The following is a 21,826-nucleotide window of genomic DNA, read 5'->3' as shown; positions in this document are numbered from 1 at the left end:
TCTCTCTCTCTTTCACTCTCTTTCACTCTTTACATATGTAACCTGGTGCATTCATGTAAATGACTCAATTAGAAGATGACAGAAAAATCCATTTTGAGATATGACCCAAAGTTTTCACATCGTATGTATTTTGTTTTCAGCATCAGCAAAACTCATTATCTTATACATATCGTTATGAATTCGGAAGATTGACGAATCAAGAATTGTGAATTTTTGAATCAAATATTCTGGAGGAACACTATTTTGAACTCCATGAGTGACAAACAAACATGGCGAAGTTGGTACTCTTTGTTGTACCTCATTGTTTAGATGAGGTCTAAAGTTAGGTCTGGTCTAACTTGTTTTGTGCATACAGGCCTATGACTCTAGATAAGTGCTTTTACTGACAGAGGCTATCAAGAAAGCTTTGATCTTGTTTTCCATGTCCTTGGTGATTACCCATGACTCGCACCCGTACAGAAAGACAGTAACACAAACAGGCCCAAGATTCACTTGATCGCATCATGACAGCTTTTAATACTACAATTATAAACTTTCATAGTACTAAAACATTAGGTCTGTTTGCACAAAACAAGTTAGACCAGGTCTACCTTTAGACCTGGTCTAACCAATGAGATTAGTCTTACAGAGAAAGAGAGAAAGAACTGTTTGGTATTTACATACCTTTCTATATTATTGTAGATCCTGTTAAGGGCAAATCCTGTTATGGGGCAAATACATGCAGCTTAATATATCAGATATGCAGTTTTACTTTTGGACTTTGCTAGGAGTAAAGGAGGAAAAGAAACTGGTAAGAGGATCCCTCCCTAATTCCAACCTTTATGGTTAGACCAGGTCTAACATTAGACCTGGTCTAACTTGTTTTGTGCAAGCGGACCTACTATTTTGCATTACGCATTAGAGAACATGAGTATTTGGACCCTTCTTTATCAACACCACCACCACCAAGTATTATGTGCACTGAAAACAAAAACTCGTATTATGTAAGCTGAACTAAGCTTTTGTTTAGTAGGACCACTAGTTTCCCCTGGTAAACTAGTTTTTAATGTCGGACTAAACGTCCATCTAGTATGCTTGGCTAGTACAGCATGCAGTGAGGGAAATTGTTAGTACGGACATGCGAACTATGCCAAATTATGGTACTTTACTAATAAGTGAAAATTAGTTGCACCGCAAAAGTCGGTCCAACTAACTTTTCTGGCTTTACTTAATTGGTAGAACGAATCATGGTTGTGGACCGTACCAAGGGTTGTACTAAAGTTGAATTTACCGCCCTTTTGATCACATGACATGACTCTTATGACAAATAAAGCTAGTAGAGCTAGTCTGATGCAGCTGTAGACATAGCACATCTAGCGTCTTGAGATGGACATTTTAGCCCCGATTCTAGCCCGTTAGAAATGGTCGAAGAAATGGAATTAAGGTATGTTTTATTGACATTTTTCCCAAGCTTGTTTTTGAATAACTTACAAACCGTTAGAATTTGAAATGAGATTGTAAATCGGAACACAAATGTCATGATCATGGACCGTGAGTTTGTGCATGCATGGTTGAGGCTGCCATGGTTGCCGAATTCGTGGAAACCTTCATCATGCCGTGTGTGGTAGAAAACAGGGCTCGAAAAGGGGGAAAATCTATTTTTCAAATTCTAACCATGATAAAAAGGTTTGTAAGTTATTAAAAAATAAAAAAAAAAAAAAAAGGTCAATAAAACACAAGTTTCCATATCTTCGACCACTTCTACCGGGCTAGAATTGGGCTAGTTCCACAGACTAGTTCAGTCAGCTGAACTAGTCGAACATTAGTACAGAATGCCCTATTAAAAAAAATAGTCGTACTTGACATCGTTTTTGATAGTAGAGCCCATTAGTAGAACACCCCAATTATTAGTAGAGTCCCTAGTAAGCATTAGTAGGTCTCAGTTGAACTAATTTATTATATTAGTAGGTCAAGGTTGAACTAGTATTTTGATAGTTAAGTCCCTAGTGTATCCTGACCTACTAACATATAGTTTAGTCCAGTCCAGCGGTATTAGTTACAGGTTAGTGGTACTTGACATTGTTTTAACTAACTTTTCCTTAGTTAGTCACCCCAAGTTTCGTTTTCAGTGTGTCTTCTAAATTAAATCGAACATAAAAGCAATGTTTCCGTTATTCCTCCAGGCTTTGTAAGACACCCTGACCCAGTTAGCTGAACAGTTGGCCTCGTTTTAGATTAGCAATCCTATAAATATCCCTAAATAAAAATTTAGCTTGGGTAAAAATATGTTAGCTAAATTCAGATGAAAGCTTGTTAACTAATTATGGCATGGCATATATCATGAAAAATAAATATGAGAATGTCTATGTAACATGTAAATGAAAACTATGTTCTGTAAATCATATATAAAATTTCATGTAAACAAATCCAATTGATTATTTGGTAAAATGATGTTAAACATACCTAACAATGACGTTTCGTGCTACACCGTAGCACTTTCTCAAATCGACTGACCAATTCTCCCAGTCCTCCTCGTCTGCTTCCTGTCGGAGCGTGGCGTTGGTGGCGCTGTTTTAGGTGGTTTTAGGAGTTGGTCATAGATGTGCGGTAGGAAGTGATTTCCTTCATCCCGGTTGAGTGTGTTGGGCCCCCCTTTTCCGTATCCAAATCGCTTCTTTTATGTGTCTTCTATTTCTGTTTTGCTCTCTGTCCTTTATGCTCGCGTCATCCCAATTGATCACATGGTTATCCTCCGCTACATGGTCAGTAATAGCGGATTTGTTGACCTCACCGGTGACCGAGGCCTTCCTCTGAGCTCTGGTATAAGCCTTAGTTGAGGCTTTTTCCGCTTCGGTTTTGTGTTGGAGAAAACCGCTTCGGTTTTGTGTCATGGAGATTTTAGCTTTTGCTCTCACTACCACATACTTCTCCTTTCGCGGCCAAGTGTATCAACAAAAATTTGGTACCGCTGATGGGCTCCCCAGTTAGTCCAATAGTTGCTAATCTCTACATGGAGTGGCTCGAAAAAGAAGCCATTGCCACAGCCCCAGTCAACTGTCAACCTAGACTTTGGAAAAGATATGTGGACGATGTGTTAGAAATTGTTAAGAAAGGATCAGCGGAACAGCTCACTTCACATATCAATCAGATAGACAAAACCGGTAACATCAAATTCACGTATGAAAAAAGAAGAAAACCAACAGATCGCTTTCCTTGACACCCTCATTGTCAAGAAACCTGATGGCTCCATTAAACTGTTAGTATACCGTAAAAAGACACACACGGATCAGTACCTCCACTTTCAATCTCACCACCCACTTCAGCATAAACTCAGCGTCATTCGAACCCTTATGGATCGAAAGGATAAAGTCATCACAGAGGAGGAAGACAAAAGAATGGAAGAAAGCAAAATCAAGGAAGCCCTCAAACTTTGTGGGTACCCAGAATGGGCTTTCAAAGACGTGGACAAAAGAAACCCCCAAAAGGAACCGTCACAGTCGATCACTAGAGGTATGGTCGTCCTACCCTACAAAGAGGGGCTTTCGCAGCGTGCTAGGAGGATATTTAACAAGCATGGCATTCAAACATCATTTAAGCCACACCAGACTTTAAGAAACATCCTGGTCCACCCAAAGGACAAACGCGATTCCTTACAAACCGCCGAATGCGTTTACGAGATCCCCTGCCGCAACTGTGAAAAAACCTATATAGGTGAAACCTCTAGAGTTCTAGGTACGCGGCTTAAAGAACACAAAACCGAAGCGGAAAAAGCCTCAACTAAGGCTTATACCAGAGCTCAGAGGAAGGCCTCGGTCACCGGTGAGGTCAACAAATCCGCTATTACTGACCATGTAGCGGAGGATAACCATGTGATCAATTGGGATGACGCGAGCATAAAGGACAGAGAGCAAAACAGAAATAGAAGACACATAAAAGAAGCGATTTGGATACGGAAAAGGGGCCCAACACACTCAACCGGGATGAAGGAAATCACTTCCTACCGCACATCTATGACCAACTCCTAAAACCACCTAAAATAGCGCCACCAACGTCACGCTCCGACAGGAAGCAGACGAGGAGGACTGGGAGAATTGGTCAGTCGATTTGAGAAAGTGCTACGATGTAGCACGTAAACGTCATTGTTAGGTATGTTTAACATCATTTTACCAAATAATCAATTGGATTTGTTTACATGAAATTTTATATATGATATCTACTGACAATCCTGATGAACTTGTTTACGGGTATGTTCTGTAAATGTTGGTCCAGTTCTTGTTTACAGTACGAAATACGATTGATCCACCAAAATGAGTAGTTTGTAGTAGCTTAACCCTAACCCGCCAGGGGATTTTTGGCGACGGGAAGGGAAAGAAGGAAGGAATAAAGAGAGAAAACAAAGAAAGAAGTTGTTTGCTCGGTGGGATTCGAACCCGAGACCCCTCGCATGCCAACCACTGGCTCGGCACCACTTTGCCACGGGTCTTCGCCAGCGAAACCATGCCTATATATCACTTAGGGCGATTGCGTCATCACACCACGTGGAATGCACGCACGAACAGCGCATATATCAAGTAGTATTTTGTAGTACTCAGGCGTGTTAGGGTTAAACTAATTCTGACACCATGACCAATGTCTTTTGTAGATATAACTCTCTTTGAAGTTTGAAGCAGAAAAATTCATATCTCGGAAGGTGGGGAATGTTAAACACCTTTTGATGGTTTTTCACTATTTTTTCATGACATGATAGCTTGCTAAATGTGTAAGGATTAATGTCTCCACATAAAACACATTTTGTTTAATAGCATCATGAATTAAAAAACACAGGTGTACCTGTTTCAAGTTTTTTCACATATTTTGTAAAAATACATTATTGTCCCAAAGTTTTTCATGAATTTCACTAAAATATTATGTGCTCTTTGAAAATAAATAGCCACATGTTCTACAATAATAAATGATAAACACAATTATTATTGATGTAATTTGTTTTCATGATCCATGGACTGTTTAAATACACTTATTCATCAGCCTTTGGCTGCAGTGGTGGTGCCAGGGATTTTTTTTTTTGGGGTTGGGGGGAAGTGAATTTCAGGGGGGAATCAACAAATTTTGCTCAAAATTGCCTCAAAAGTGGAAATTGGGCATTTCCCCCCATGCCCCCCTGGTGCTGCCACTGCTTGGCTGAATGAATTACTAAGTATGCAGAGATGTGTTGTAGGTATGTTATTGTCTTAATTTTACAGTATCTAAAAATTTACTTAAGGGATCTAGAATGAGCGTTTATTGCGTTTCGACAGTATTTTTTGTGGGACATGAGAGCACCTCAGACCTATCAAATTGCATTCTGAATACGAAGCATGTCTTTCTGATATCAAATAATTTTCATTTTTTCAAAATCACTATATAATACAAATTTTATGACAAATTATAAAATTTTGATATTTTTCAAATTTTTGATATATAACAGTCCTCAAAGTAAATTATATAAATCTAATGATATATTCTTAAAGTGTATGTAGCAGGGAGGAAAAGCCGACGGTCAATTGAAAATTTTGACCTTTCATATTAAAGATATGGATTTTTTTCCCAAAAAGACTTAATTTTTTTGGTGTTTTGGGAAAAAAAATCCATATCTTCAATACGAAAAGGTCAAAATTTTCAATTGATCGTCGGCTTTTCATCCCACCTACATACACTTTAAGTATAAATCATCAGATTTATAAAGTTACTTCGAGTACTGTTAAATATCAAAAATATCAGTTTTTAATGATTTGCCATAAAATGTGTATTAAATTGCAAATTTCAAAAAATCAAAATTATTTGATATCAGAAGGACATTCTTCGTATTCAGAATGCAATTCGATATGTCTGATGTGCTCTAATGTCCCAAAATAAATACTGTCCAAACGCTCATACCCCTTCCTTAATGTCCCTAAGATATTTTTATTCTCTTTAAAAAAATGGCCACTTGTACACTGGCTGCAATTGGCTGAATGAATACCAGGAATAAATTATGCAAAGATGCGCTGTTTTCGTAATTACCTATACAAAATTACATTAATGTCCCTATATCTTTCAGGAATTTTGCAAAAAAATATATATCCTCGTTTAATATAGCCACTTGGTCATTAGCCGTGATTGGCTGAATCAATTATGCAGAGAATTGCCCAAAAGACTGGGTCAAGAAGCCGCCTTATGCTTCACAATTGGTCAGAATCATTTCCTCTTGGGGGAGGATGAGGAAGATGTAAGGGAATGAAAAATAATATAGCTGCCTTGTGGGATATTTTGATGAAATGCTGAAGTGATGGAATGCTGTGAATTAAACCCAAATTTAGGGCTCCAAGCTGTGGCTCTTTAAATTATAGAATGCTCTGGTAAAAAAGTGTGGTCAGCAATTAACAATTTCGTTCGACAAATATATTTCTGTTGGTACATTCACAAGTTTGTGCCCCCGGTTCCTAAAACATGGCTACGCCACTGGTTCCCAGCCCCGGGTTCCCAGCCACTCAGGGTAAAAATTTGTTTTTAGGCGACGAAAAAATGAAACCCTGTTCTACGGGCGGACGGACCTTTCAAATAGGGTCGGTCGGTCTGCCTTTTTTTTTTTTTTTTTTTTTTAATTTTTTTTTTTTTAGAAAATGACCGAAAAACACCAAAATCTGTAAATAATTTGCAATTTGAGAAAATACAAAAAAAAAGATTTGTTCCTGAAATTTCTGAAATTTGGGTCGGCATTTATTTGTACAGGTAAAATTTGTCTCCCAATTTGTTTTTAAAATCTGGGTCGGTCGGGCCTGTAGAACAGGGTTTTTTTTTTCGTCACCTTAGGGGAATTTGAGAAAAACAACCAAAATCAGGGAATATGAGTGGCTCATGAGGGCAGTTATTTTTGTCATTTTGGCTGACACATATCTTGCATTCAGCTATAAACTGAGTTCATATTTTCATAGTTTTGGAAAGAATTCTCCTTATTCGCTGTCTGTAGTTAGTTGTTCAAACACTCCACATCCTAAAACAAGCTTGGTAAAGTGGAAATATTTCTGATGGAATTATGGAAATTTTTCAGGGAAATATCACGGAAAACAAGGATTTTGTTTTGGTGAAATGCTGGGAAATCTTAAAATTGCAAAACTTGTGTTATAGCCAGAACTGATGCCCCCCTCATTTGAGGGGGTCCACCGCTGCATGAAGCAGCTATTACCTTCTGATGCAAATAGGTGTTTTATCACTAGTAAGACCATTTGTTCCTAAGTGGTGTATATGTAGTATTCATGTCGGCAAGCTCTCAAGCCTCCTCTGCATAAGTTGTTAGCAGGGGCATTGGCCGAGGAATTCATTCCATATTCATTTCTTTTTTTATTAACGCCATGAAAGTGCTATACATGTAATTATTTTAGTATTTTATAGCCAGGATTTTTTGTTCCATGCAATGTGTTATGAATTTACATTCAAACATGCACAACTATAAACTTGATTATATTTACATTAAGCTGTCTTTTTACAATACATACATAATTTTACTGTTGTCATATGTAGAGAGTATCAGTGGTGTAGCCTGGACTTGGACTTGGGGGAGGGCAAGGAGGAAGGCAACTTTCAAGGGGGCAAACTTTGACGAAAATTGTCAAAAATGGACTAAAAAGTACAAAAGAGGCATGAATTTGCAGGACAGCATTAAATAGCTCATTCTGTTGCCTTCAAGGAGAGCTGTTTAGAGCATTTATAATAGAATGTAAGGAGAGAATGGTCAACTAAGGAGAGCTAAAAATCACTCTTCTAAATTTGATTTAAGGCAAAAGTTTGTATGAATATTGACTACAGAGTAATGGGTAAAATAAAAATAATAATTTTTTCCTTTTTTCTTTTTTTTGTTTTGTTTTGACAGGATTTGTGAGATTATGATGATGTGGATCATTCTATTGTGACTGGATTTGCTGACTGATTGAATTATTTGACCGAACAAATCCCAATCCAAACAAATCCCATTTCTAAAGGTGAGTAAAGAATAGCAAATGGATATGAAAATGGCAAATTTAGGCCTTAAAATTTATTTCTGTATTGCCCTTTTCGACTGACCCTAAAATCGAAAGAAAATTTTCCATATTTAAATTGTCAAATATTTGGTATGAAATTTGCAAAATGTTTCGCCAGTTTGTAATTGGTACCACTCAAATCTGATATACTAAAAAACGGGTCTGACAAACCATTGTTTACCATCGTTTTTTTGTGGTGAACTTGCATATTTTAGTATTGTATGTAGCAAAATCAGGCCTGTACGCAGGATTTCATTTGGGGGGTGCTGATTTTGAAAAAGTGGACTTTTTTCAAGGGGGGGGGCAATTTTGTGAAAAGTGGAACAAAATTTGGTATTTTTTGTCCAAAAAAAGCGTAAAAAAACTGATTTTTACGCACCCCCCTGCGTACGGGCCTGAGCAAAAAAAATAATTAATAATGACCGACCTAACCTTACTTTAGAGCTTTCAGGGCAATTCAAACTTCTACTTTTAGGCATAATCATAATGATAAGTATAATCATAAATCATAAAAGTGATGATGATGATAATGGTGCTGATAATAATAACAATAATAATAATAAATGATAAACACAATTATTGTTGATGTAATTTGTTTACCTGATCCATGAAGTCTGCAAAAAATCTATTCCTTTGAAAAAATTCAATGTAATCTCACACTATTATTAACCTTTGACCAATATTTTTATTATATAACTGTTAGCAGTTACAGGGAAATCAATAGTAATCAATATCATAATGGATCATAGGTCAGTGGGCAAACAAAGAATAAGTGAGAAGAAATTAACATAGCTTTGTTGTTTTTGTGCCATTCTTTTTTCTGTAATTCATACAGTCAGTGTTATGATAAACATTATTTAAAAGAATCACTAAAGAAAATCTTATTTTATCATTTAAATGGTTTGGTTTTAAATAAAAAAATGTTGATCCAGTACAAAATAATGATCCTTGTTGTTTGTTTTATGAATGATGTAATCAAAAATTACACCACAAAATTTTGTACAATTTTGTTCATTTCTTATCCCAGCACTCAAAAATATTTTTTAAATGTTATAAACATGTTATGAACATTTTGTTTTGGTCAAAATGTTTACATTTAAATGTTGGGTTATAAAGGTATATGAAAACACCTTTAAAATGTTTTATATGAAAACACCCCCCAAAAAAAAAAAAAAAAAAAAAGTGCTACAACACAACATTGTTGTTGTAAAAATTTATTGCAAAATATTTGTTGGCAAACATTTTGCAAAATATTTTGTCAATGTTATGTTAGAATGTTTTGCAGCCAATTTTCAAAAATGTTTTTTGAACTTTATTAAAAATAAAATGTTTTATACCCTTTATGTACCTAAGGCTTTTATTTGATTATTTTCTGTGGAATGTTTTGTGTTTGCTGAGAAGTCATATAGGGGCCTATAGAACCAAATCTCAATTATTAAAAATTATTTAACAAATTCTAGAATAGTGCCCAATAATTCCAAATTCTATTTATGCATCTTATCTCAGTAAGATATCATGTTGTATTTACCATGGAAATCATGTAGTTCAATTATGTGAATAAATTTGACAAACTTGAATTTGATTCCTCACATATTTCCAGTCACCTTGACAACTGCAAAGAGATTTAAATACAAAATGGTGGATTAAAATATCACACAACCCACATGTGTACAAATTGCCCTTGGCCTTTAAAACATTTGTATTTTAATTTGACCAATTTCTATCAATAATAGATTTGCAATTTGCCTAGTCTGCATGCATCCTTGATCGCCAGACAGCGGACGTTTTTATGAATGGCTGTTGTTGTCGTCCGAGGAGGGGTTTTAAAATAGGATATCATCAAATCTGTCAGACAAGCTGGCCTAGTGGGGACAGATCACTGTGATCAAGAAGAAGATCTTTTTACCGCTAGATGACTAGCCATCTTTGGTTTACTATACCTAAATAAGAAAATGCTATCGGGTAAAGAAGAGATAATGAGCGATTTGTTTGCATGATGATATGGTTCAATGATAAAACCCAAACAAGATAGCTATCTTCAGAGCAATAAAAATACTAATATATTACTAAGGATGATATAAATAACATTTAACGTTAGGGAAATCCCTGCCCAGTCATGACCAGGGGGGTAAGTAGAGTGCATAGAACAGCTGTGTTTGGGTCAATTACCACAGGCCAATAAATGCTATTGGTTATTGTGGGTTCCCAACAAACAATCAGCAAGGAGTCCCTGGCATTGTTGCCGCACGCTTCTGTCGCACTGGGCACGTGGCTGACCTATGGTTATGCAAATGTGACTGAAGGAGCACTTGTTCCCTAGGCTTTGCCCATTGATCATACACTACTTGCTTGGGCACAGGTTAGGGAGCCCTCCCTCAGGCCTTTTTTTTCACTACCACATACACACAACACATTACACACGCATGTATTTAGTGAATGATTGAGTGAGCCTTGCTTGTTGGGTATAGTGCTTTGTTTAGGGAGGATTTCCTCAATACCACCAAATACCACATAGAGGTCACTGATACCCCAAGTTTTTGTGGCAACTGGGACCTGTGCTTCAGATTTGTCTACCTCCTGGCTCCACTCCAAGAGGGAAAAAAAAAAAAAAAAAAAAAAATCAAACTTGTCGTTGACACAGTTCACTGGATACTGCAACAGGGTGGCTAACAAGTGGTTCGTGTGACGACACCTCCTACTTTTTGTCCTTAACAATCGTATAATATATTCCACTATGTGTGAAGAGCTTAACACCTAAGCGTTAAATTAATTTTTCGGAACTTGGCGATTTACTGTCGGAAGCATTGTGGATGTTATAGGTATATCATTGGAACAAGGCCGTGAGTGGTGCAGTAATTAGTGTTTTGACAAGGGCTGTCTTTGTCTACCAAAGAATCTTATCTGTGATCTAGCTGTGTGTTTGGACATCAACAATAGAGGACGGACGTACGGACAGGGCATTTAAACTTTAAAGGGATTGTAAGCAGGGGCTGCCTTGACGTCAGCTGTAGCTTTGCCGTAAAGTAGCATGGATACGGCATTTTGCCTGGAGAGCGATCTGAGCGTGTTTGATCAATACTTGTACAAGGTGAGCACGTAAGCGTTAATTCCGTTTTTGTAACTACTCTCCCGAGTTCCTGCCCGTATTTTATTGGGTATGAATTGCCGATTTATTAGTCGGCATGTCGATGCTGCGCCGTGTGAGCAATGCTAAAATGGTGTTGTTTGCATTCATAATTGATACGTGGCAAGATGGGGGTTAGATCGGCACGGTGTCGAGAGTCAAACGGGCGGATAATACTGATGTGACGATGGGACTCATGTAACGCTGTATTAGCTATGGTGACGGTTTTTTATGACTGGCTAACCACGCACGCATGTTAAGGCATGCACTGCTAATGTAATATTGATGCGTTTGAACACCGATATCATCACTGAGGATTACCTTGCGATCAGCTAGGACAATTTGCACCCAATAAAGCATAATGTAAAGTAATCCACAGGCATTTAACTATAACAACACCTCCTCCTTCCTTTTACAAACACATACACACAAGCGCATGTTTATACGCGCTAATCAACCCATATCCGATGGTTAAATTCAACAGGAGACTCTAACGAGTGAGAGTTGATAATCAGGTGCAATTTTCAATTTTCAAGCTCATTACTTTCAACTCCCACTCCTCGATGACAACAATAAAGTATAATCAGGAGGAAACCTCAAGTGCAGAAACCTGTTTCTCCCCAGATGAAGAGATGCCGGAGTAGACGGCACGGAACTAATTGACTCAAAATGTGGCTTCAACATTTCCTCCCGTTTATTCAGTTGAACAAGCCCAAGCAAATTGACATGGAATCAGAAATTATAAATATCTGGCATTCTTTTCTATCGGCCTGTTGCCGAGTCGCATTTGCCTTGATATTGTAAGCGTATCCTGAAGGTATATAGATGCGAGGGATTTCCTTCTTGAGTTTTTTGCTTGACAATCGTCGATGACGGTGCGTGCTGCATGCCCTGCTCACGTACATACGTATAGATAGCAGCACGGTATCGGGAGTATCGTTGTCGAGTGCGGTGGTGTGAATGGTATTGAGATAAAGCGTTTACGGATTGCTGCTCATCACCATGCATTGCTTGTGGTCGTTGTTAAGGAATTATTCTTGGATGTGATACAATTCCTAAATAGATTGTCCTCTAGGCATGAGAGGTTTATGATAGGTTTAGATGTGGATCCGAGATAGGAATCTGGTTTTCCTGAACTGCTTTAAGTTGTATTAATTGACTCGTTTTTTTATTGTTGTTGTTAATTAGGAAAAAGTGATAGTGCTTTGAAAAAATACATATTCAAGTCAGTCCTTGTGTTCTTTGATGTGGCAAGACTTTCATAATGTAACTGTTGTACACAAAGTGATTAGTATTCAAATTAGGCATTCCCATAGCCAGGATTTATTTGGGAGGGGGTGGGTAGCTAAAAGGTGGATCTTTTGTGACTTTTTTCTTCAATATAGGTCTTAATTTCAAGGGTTTCCCCTAAAAAAAACAGACCTTTTGTGAATTTTTCCTTCAAAAAAGAGCTGATTTTCAACATATTTTACAGAAAAAAGTGGACTTTTTTCGGATTGGCTTTGTACTTCCTCCCTGGCTACGGCTAGGGGTTTTGGCCTCATCATGTAATTCATTGTTTACTTTTCATTTGTTTTAACAACAACAAAACAGAAAACCACGCATCCAGATGAATGTTGAGTATCACTTATCTTGTTATGTTCCTTTAAATGACATTATGGGTATTTTATTGGCATTTTACCTTGACATTTCTATAACTCAAATTTATTTGAAATTGATTTTGCTGGTTTAAAACAAAACTGAAAATTATTTTCATAGAAATAGTTTTGGCCATAACCTGTTAGTAAAATCAAGAATTGATTCTTGTCAGTACTGTTTTTTTTACCTTTCCTTGTCAGATTATTTGCCAGATTGAGTGGTTCATATATGTGTTGTTAATGAAAATAAAAAGATTTATACAATCATCAAAAGTGGAACGAATTTGATAATTGTATTACTTGTTAAATTTGTGAAGTAACTGTTTCATTGAACTAAAAGAAATAAGTATCAAAGACCTTCTTTTTCAGCTCGTAAGTTCATTGTCAAATTGTCCCTTTCTTTTCCAAATTGGTTTATGATGTCATTTACAGTGACAAACATTTCCTTTTTTACATACCGTAGCATGGTTAATTGTGCAATTTTTTTTAGATTTCTAATTACTAATTTAGGGGAGGGGTATATTGAAAGAAAAAACAAAAGCAAATAGCATCATAATTTCAAAGGGTTTTTGTTTGTTTGTTTGCTTGCTTGTTTGTGAAAATGATGCAAAATTGTAGTGCTTCATTTATCTTGATTTCATTAAAATTAATGTGATAAAATACAACATTAACAACAGACACAAACATTGAACGAGGAGGTATTCCTTGGGCTGGATTGCCTGAATCAAGTACTAGTACTCCCAGGCCTAAATTAAGTTTCAATACAACAACAAAATAAACCCAATATGAAGAGCTTTGTTGCAAACCCCTTACATCCACTTGAGCAATTTTGAGGAAACGTAAAAAAAAAATCATCAAAAAGGTACTGATATATGGGGATTTGCAACAAAAGCAGGTTTTGGCGGGATGCTTGGGTCGGATGAGCATCCTGCCAAAAACTGCTTTTGTTGAAAACCCCCTTATAGGCCTATCAGTGATTTTTTTGATGATTTTTTGATGTGTTCTCAAAATTGCTTAAGTGGATGTAAGGGGTTTTGCAACAAAGCTCTTCACATGTCAACATACAGCTCCTCCTTACAACCAGTGGTGGCATCATGGGGGAATGCCCCCAGTCAGAACTCTTACCCCTGTTTCCCCACCCCCAGTAAAAACCCAAAATTATGAAAAAAATTGACCAAACTCTTTGCGGCAATTTTGCGCAAAATTGGTTGATTTAGTCCCCCTGAAATTTACTTTGCCCCACAATGTCCCCCCTCAAAAAAAAATCATTGCGCCGCCACTACTTACAACACTGTCAAATCAAACAAAAACACCCATTTTGTGGTGAAGAAAATGCAGTAAAATATCATGATAAATTCAATACTACATTACATTACAGCTAATAAGATTTTAGTAAAATGAAAAAATAATAAAATTGTCTGGGATTGCATAGAGCTATTATTAGTTACAAAAAGTGCAATACATTTATTTTATGCATGTGTTAGAATGTTGCTGGTAGTATTTAACAGATGGGGATTTCACAGCTGTGTTGCACTATTTATTGATTTAGCATACCAGTAATGATCATTTTAATAATAATAATAAAAAAATTTCATTGGTTCTTTTTTTATTTTGCAAGAGATGATACATTACGTGATGTGGAAATATTGGAACTGAACCAGTATGTTGTTCTTCTGCACAAGGGGGGCATGGGTGAAATGCCCCCCATTCAGAACTCTTGCCCCCACCCCAGTTGCTCCCCAGTAAAACTCAAAATTACGAAAATTGGCACTTTTTGCAACAACTTTGCGCAAAATTTGTTGATTTGAAAAATTCCTGGCACCGCCACTGCTTCTGATGGTGAAAAGGAGAAGATAGAAAAAGAAAACAGACATTTCAGAAGCTTTAAGGGATCTGGAATGAGCGTTTTGAGCGTTTCGACAGTATTTTTTGTGGGACATGAGAGCACATCAGACATATCGAATTGCATTCTGAATACGAAGAATGTCATTCTGATATCAAATAATTTTCATTTTTTGAAATTCACGGTATAATACAAATTTTATGACAAATTATAAAAAGTTGATATTTTTCACATTTTTGATATATAACAGTCCTCGAAGTAAATTTTATAAATTTAATGATATATTCTTAAAGTGCATGTAGCTGGGAGGAAAAGCCGACGATCAATTGAAAATTTTGACTTTTCATATTGAAGATATAGATTTTTTGGTGTTTTGGGAAAAAATCCATATCTTCAATACAAAAGGTCAAAATTTTCAATTGATCGTCGGCTTTTCATCCCACCTACATACACTTTAAGTATAAATCATCAGATTTATAAAGTTTTACTTCGAGTACTGTTAAATATCAAAAATATCAATTTTTAATGATTTGCCATAAAATGATATTACATTGCGAATTTCAAAAAAATCAAAAATTATTTGATATTAGAAGGACATTCTTCGTATTCAGAATGCAATTCGATATGTATGATGTGCTCTAATGTCCCACAATAAATACTGTCCAAACGTTCATACCCCTTCCCTTAAGATTACAGTACCAAATTCATGATCATAATTAAATCAAGTTCATAACTGATTAGTGAAGATTCACCCCATATGTCCATTATAACATCTTGATTTGATTTGATAAAATCCAGCAGATGTGGGTTGAATCACAGTGGGTTTGAGGAGATAATAATGACCATATGTCTAGTTTGGTTCCACTAATTTGCTAATTCATTCAAGCAATCCGTTCTTTCTTGATTAGGCCAAAAAATAAATTGTTTGGTTGCTCTTCCAAAACTTTTGGAGGGTCGGTAGGTCGATCCTTTTTTTTTCATGGGAGTCTTCTTTCATTTTTCCTCCATTTTGAAAAGGCAAGTGTTGACAAATGCTTGATCATTTATGGTAAAAAATTGTGCATTTTGGAGTGAATTTAAATGGAAATAATGCCTGTTTTAATCAAATATACATCCAATAAATAAAATAAGCGAATAACAAATATAAAATGTCCCAAGACCCAAGATTTCTAATTTTTTGAGTCAGTCGCAACCAAACATATTTTTTAGCCTTATGTAGGTGTTTCATATAGTACAGTCCAATCTCCCTTATCCGGACGTCTTTTTTATTTTTCTCTTTGTTTATCCAATTTTCTTCAGTGATCTTCATGCGTGGCATACGGGGGGTCCCTAGGTTGAATCCCAGGGTACCAAGTGACTTCTTTCTTCACCTTCTCTCCTTTTTTGTTTGTTCTTTCCCTTCCGATAGCAAAAAAAAAACACGTGTTGGGTTAGGGTTAATGTAAAAATGCACACAAATCACTTGTGGAAAATGGTCCCATCATGGCCACATAAAAGAGGTTTGACTGTAGTTGAAAAAAGAAAAGTTTAATTTCTTCTAATTTATGAAATAACATTTCTGCAGAATTAACCAAATTATGTTTCATTATGTATTCTAGTTGAGGCCTTTATTATACCATTTAGCGATAATGAATCAAGAGTATCAGACTAATCGGTGTCAATATTAAAACATAAATTGTTGCGACTAATCGTTGTCAGTATTAAAACCTGAATAGTTGCTATTGATTAAAAAGCATCTCAGTGCATCTCAGTCAAAATGCATTTTAGAGAGAATTTGTAAAAAATGCTAAGAAAAGATTAAAGCTATTTGTATGTGGGTTAAGTAGACACTTGAAAGCATAGTTTTTTTAATAGTTTGCGTCTGAGGATTAAAATTCTATTTTTTGGATTTTTTTCTTTGTCTAGAATATTTCTTATAAACTGTGTGCTAAATATAATGCCCTATAAATACACAGTGGGAATAAGTGGTTCATTTGCATAAGTTAACATTTCGCTTAGTCTCATATTCACAACCACAAAGCGACATAGCATGATGATATTTTATAATAAATGTGTAAATGTTAACTGACTTGATAATTTAATAATAAGTTAATTGTCCATGAACAGTGTTCGAATTTAGGAAAAATAAATGGTTGTCCCATGGACAACCAGATTATAATTTCTGGTTGTCCGTCTAAGTTTTTGGTTGTCCGTAAGCCTACAAATATGACTTTTGGCTACCGAATCAGTATTTTTGGTTGTCCGGCGACTTTTTTAGTTGTCCCGGGCAACCGGACAACCAAAATTTCGAACGCTGTCCATGAATAAATAAGACATTAAGTAAATTTTTAAACTTGCCAAAGAATTGAAACATGAGGGGTGGATTTCAAAAGTGCCCATATCACTATGGACGTTGGCCATATTCAGGGTTCGAATTCGTTAAAAAATTTTGCGCAGCTATTTTTGGCTAATCCATCATAATCAGGATACTTCCATATACTAAAGTACTATAAAAAGTGCTATACAAATGCAAAATTGGGTAGCAGTTGCTTCAAAATAAGGAGCAAACTTCTATGCGATACAGCCGAATTCGAGCCCTGGCCATATTGGATTGTCATAATTATGTGATGGGATCAAGCAAAATCAGTCAGAACTCAGTAATATTAAATTTTCAATTTCTCACAGGATAGTAAAAAGTATTTTCAAAGCTGCATTTTACAGAAAACTCCATTGACATTGAACAACCAGTTCCAAAGATATGAGCAACTAAAGAGTTTCCAAAACAAGAGAAAACAAAAAGAAGGAAGGCTATATCTCAAAATTAATATTTCGGAGTTCCAACTGATTTTGCTTGATCGCATCACATATTGGGGACTAAAAACTATGATTTTGGGGAAAATACTAGCCTGCCATGTAATTTTGTCATTCTGAAAGAAAGGAAAAACAGTTCGCAAGTTAATACTATTTTATTTTAGGTGATATTGAAAGATTTTATATCTAAAACCCTCTGCAATATTGGCAAAATGTTTACACTGGATTTATTGTTTTTATTTATAGCATATTACCAAGAATACAGATAGCCCAAACTCAATCACTTTTGATTTGTTATGCATATTGCAATGCACAGTAATTTTGTAACCTTTATAAGAAGAATAACAGAAAACACTTTTTTAGTGAAATTTTATCATCAATATTCATAATGGATAACATAGTTAGGATAAGTAAGTTATCTCTCTTAGTACTCAAAATCCTATGAATTTAAATTGAAATGAATTATTGTAAGGAAATCAATGCAATGATATAGATTAAATCTTCCCTCAGACCTAAAGCCCTGACACCGATCTTTTAATCCAATTGACTTGATTTTTTTGCTTCCTTTTTTATTCTTAGTCTCACTTTTTCGTCAGCATTGATCGAAAGTACAGTGAATGTGATCTTGAGATAGATTTGAAAACATGTCTGCGGGACGTTGTGGGAGCAAAATACACAGGGTTGCCAGCAATATGCAGCCCAAAATGAGAGTCAAATCAACAAAAAATTCACCCAATTATTCTCTGTATCCATTGGATTCTTGGATATGTCTCTGATAGTTGCGGGAACCATTGTTGAAAAGTCACCTAATTATATTATAACCATCGGTACGACGAGACGGAAAACGGTCAAAAGTTGCGGGAAAAATCATCAAAATAGCCCAATTGGGCTGCAAAATGGTGGATTTGATAAGCGTGCATACAGCAAAAGTAACATAGCAAGCTAGAGGAGCGCCAACCAGAGTCTAGAAAGCAAAAGCTCCCGAGCTAGGTAGCTAGCATGCCCCTTAGGGATCTACATGTTGTAACTTGAATTCACATTCTATTTGCCAATAATTTTGTAGTTAAACTCAAGTAAAAATGGGGGGACCCTATAGTAGCGGAGAATCCATTAGTAGACTCATTTTTGAAGAGCAGAATAAGATGAGATATTTTAGCATACATACATGTATGCGTTAGTAGGTTGCTGTAATCTGTCCCCTTTCGCCTCTAAGGTAAACATGTTTTGAATAAATAATAAAATGTTTTGAGAATAATATATTGAAATGCTTAGAACAAGGGGTAAATTTGTTAAAAGCGACGATAAATTGTTTTATTGGTGAATGGGCCTTTTGTATTGTCTGACATTTGGTTTTGTGTGGGAGGGTGTGTGGGGCCGGGCGGGTTGTGTGTGGTGTGTGGGGGGTGCAATTGACTCAAAAATTGCCAAAATCAGTGTAATTTTTTTACTTGATTTGCTTGTGTATTTCACACAATATCAATCCACTTTTGGGAGAAAAAAAAATCTCATTTTAAAATGCTTACAGTAAGAGAAAAAAATGCAAACCCAAAATCTGGGTCGATCTGGCAAATTTAGAACGGAGTTGAGGATTTATGCCCAGTTTATTGTCACTCTCAGCTGCAAGAAAACCCACTCTCTGAGGCATAGGGATAAATGTTTTCCGGAAATGTCCCGATTTCAAATGGAAATGGAAATTGTTTTAGGGATTTTTGGTTATTTTCAGGATATCAGTTGCCTTGGCAATCACATCGCTGGTGAAAGTGGGAACCTGGGAAATAAAATGTATTTTGAAGTGAAGTTTTACTTCCCTAAGATAATTGTGGGAAATATTTTCTTTGCAGGAAATGTAGCTTTTCTTCCTGGGAAATTTTGGTGATTGAGCAATTATTTGTTCCTGACAAGAGATCAACAAATGTTATAGGCTAATGGGGTAGTGTTTCATATTTTTTGTACAAAAGAAAAATGGAATGTTTGACACGTAACTCTAGAAATGCATAACTTAACAAAACTATGAGAACATTCATATACAGCTATAACAGACCCAGATATAACAGACCCAGATATAACAGACCCAGATATAACAGACCCAGACCCAGATATAACAGACCCAAATAATGTTTTTTTACTTTGAAATAATCACAGGTAGGATTATCGAACCAACCCCAATATGTGATGCGATCAAGTCATTTGTCGCTAATGGATGTTGAGATACAGCCAATAATAATGTTTAACTTCTTTTGTGTTTTATTGTTCTCAGCAACACTTAGTTGACCGTAACTGTAGTACCGTAAGTCTAATTGTGATGGAGTTTTTATAAAAATAAAGCTATGAAAATAGCAAATATTATGAAATTTAAAATTTGAGATTGATTTCACTCAACAAATGACTTAATTAGTTTAAACACATCATATACACTAGGATCCACAACATTCTCATCTACCAGGGCACACTTCTTTAACCCCAATACATTTGTACATTAATTGAATGACCTTTGAACATTTGGGTACAAAAACTCATACTCTGTAACTTGAGGTCAAATTATGCACTATGATTGTCTAATTCAGGCTATTGAACTATGCCACTGGGATGAGGCCATTGTGGTCCATAGTGATATTCACAAGATTTTTTGGTGTGATGGAAAAATCACTGTTATTTGAACATTTACTTAAAAAAATTTCCAATTAGAAATTTTTTAAAACATAAATAACCTTACATTAGTATGTTGAATAGGTTAGCATGTAAGTCACTCCATTGTTCTAAATGTATCTTGTTCTTAATTAATATGCACAAGCATCGTTAGCGTGTAGCATATAACGAGGTTTAAGTGGGACATTTGTCAAGTGACAAACTCTGATGATAAAATCAGTGTTGTTGTCAAGTACTGCAAAAATGGAAATTTTGTGCACTGAAATTATTTTCAATTTTTTTTTCACTCTTCTAAACTGGCAAAGAAATTGACAAATGAACAGGATTTGTCTTGAACACATGTAGGTATAGATTTCAGAAGCCCCAAACTTTACAAATTTTAATTACACAATCAAATTCATTTTAGATCATTAACAAAAAGGTCTGATGTGAAAGTTTTAGCTCTTAAACAGTGCAACCTACTCGCCCTGCCCCGACAGAGTGGAATCAGACATGTTGGAGAAAAAAAATCACTCTTAATTTGTTATGGCTTTTAAGTTTAGAGCTTTAAAAATGACATTATAGGGCTATAATAAGTGGGGATCTTAAATTTCAAGACTCCCCTTAAGGTGGGGTTAACCATTGGGTGAACTTATTGCTATATATAAGCTTTACTCCATCATTTGTACATGTGCAAATTGAAATTATATTGGGACTTAAAATATCTGATGTTGATCTAAAGACATTTTTTTCATACATTTTACAGCTGTAGGCTTGGAAATGGATAAGAAGTGTGATTGGTAATCATTTGAACTATTTTTTTACCCTTTTGGGGGGAATTTGTAAAAAAAATGTGGGCACTATAAGAGGATTATTTCCAATAAGTTAGCACTTTATAACAGTTAGGGAGGGGCACGTAATTAGTAGTATTGATGTGGGTATGATTATTTATATGTAAGCTTACTTAATGCTTTGTGTGTTGGCCATAGGCTTCAACATAAAAAGTCTCAGTTTTGAGATAATGCTATCTTAAGAACCACTGAACCAATACTGAATTTACTGCTATTAGCCAGCTCATTATATACCATAAAATTTCTGGATGTTCAATAAAATGTCTTCATTTATCTTTTTGAATAATATGTATTGTGTTATGATAAAATAAGTGCATAACTATGAGAATTAAAATTGACAAAATACACTGAGCATTTAGCCCAACAGTCTCTTGTTCAAATCGTGAATCAGTAGCAGTAGACCTAAAGCTCTCAATATGGGTGGAGTAAACTTTTTATCAGTTGATTTTGAAATGGGTCTTTCTTTTCAAAAGTTTAAAGTCGACATGAAGAAAAACATATTCAAAATGTTACCAAAAAAAATCTTGTTAGGTCCGAGTCCACTAGAACATTTTCTTTCATGATTTTTTTCCAATTTTTTCCAAGATAATTGGACAGACATCCAACATTGGGTAATAAGAACTGTCTTTAAAAAAGACATGAATGAAGACCATGTTTCATAATTTTGCAAATCGCCTGGAATCCTGGTCATTTGTTGTAATTTCAATTTGTTTAATTTCCGTTGCTTGATCACATCTACTAAGTTTCATGATAATCTAATTATCCATACTCAGTTGACCTCAGATGGCCTTAATACGACCTTGAATAGTGATCACATCCACCAAGTTTGATGACAATTCAACAATCTATACTCGCATGACCTTGTAATCAGACCCACCAAGTTTTATGGCAATCCAACAATCTTTACTCAGTTGACCTTAGATGACCTTAAACATTTTTAGTGC

General features: G+C 35.7%; 1 protein-coding gene across 5 annotated transcripts in view; it reads left to right on the top strand.

Annotated features, from left to right (window-relative positions):
* Positions 1 to 7,870: 7,870 nt before the first annotated feature.
* The window catches only part of LOC140135746 (thymocyte selection-associated high mobility group box protein TOX-like), a 187,083-nt gene continuing 173,127 nt past the window's right edge, over positions 7,871 to 21,826 (top strand). For 2 of the 5 annotated variants that reach the window (XM_072157354.1, XM_072157352.1), the window contains exon 1: positions 10,315 to 11,100. In XM_072157354.1, the coding sequence (XP_072013455.1) occupies positions 11,041 to 11,100 (60 nt within the window). In that variant the 5' untranslated portion in view covers positions 10,315 to 11,040. Of the gene's footprint in view, positions 7,974 to 10,314; positions 11,101 to 21,826 lie in introns of those variants that run through there. The other 3 variants (XM_072157350.1, XM_072157349.1, XM_072157355.1) reach the window with 2 other exon arrangements.

This window comes from Amphiura filiformis, chromosome 16, assembly GCF_039555335.1.
Source record: "Amphiura filiformis chromosome 16, Afil_fr2py, whole genome shotgun sequence".
In the NCBI taxonomy this organism is placed as follows: domain Eukaryota; kingdom Metazoa; phylum Echinodermata; class Ophiuroidea; order Amphilepidida; family Amphiuridae; genus Amphiura; species Amphiura filiformis.
This window is presented reverse-complemented; position numbering and strand designations above follow the sequence as displayed.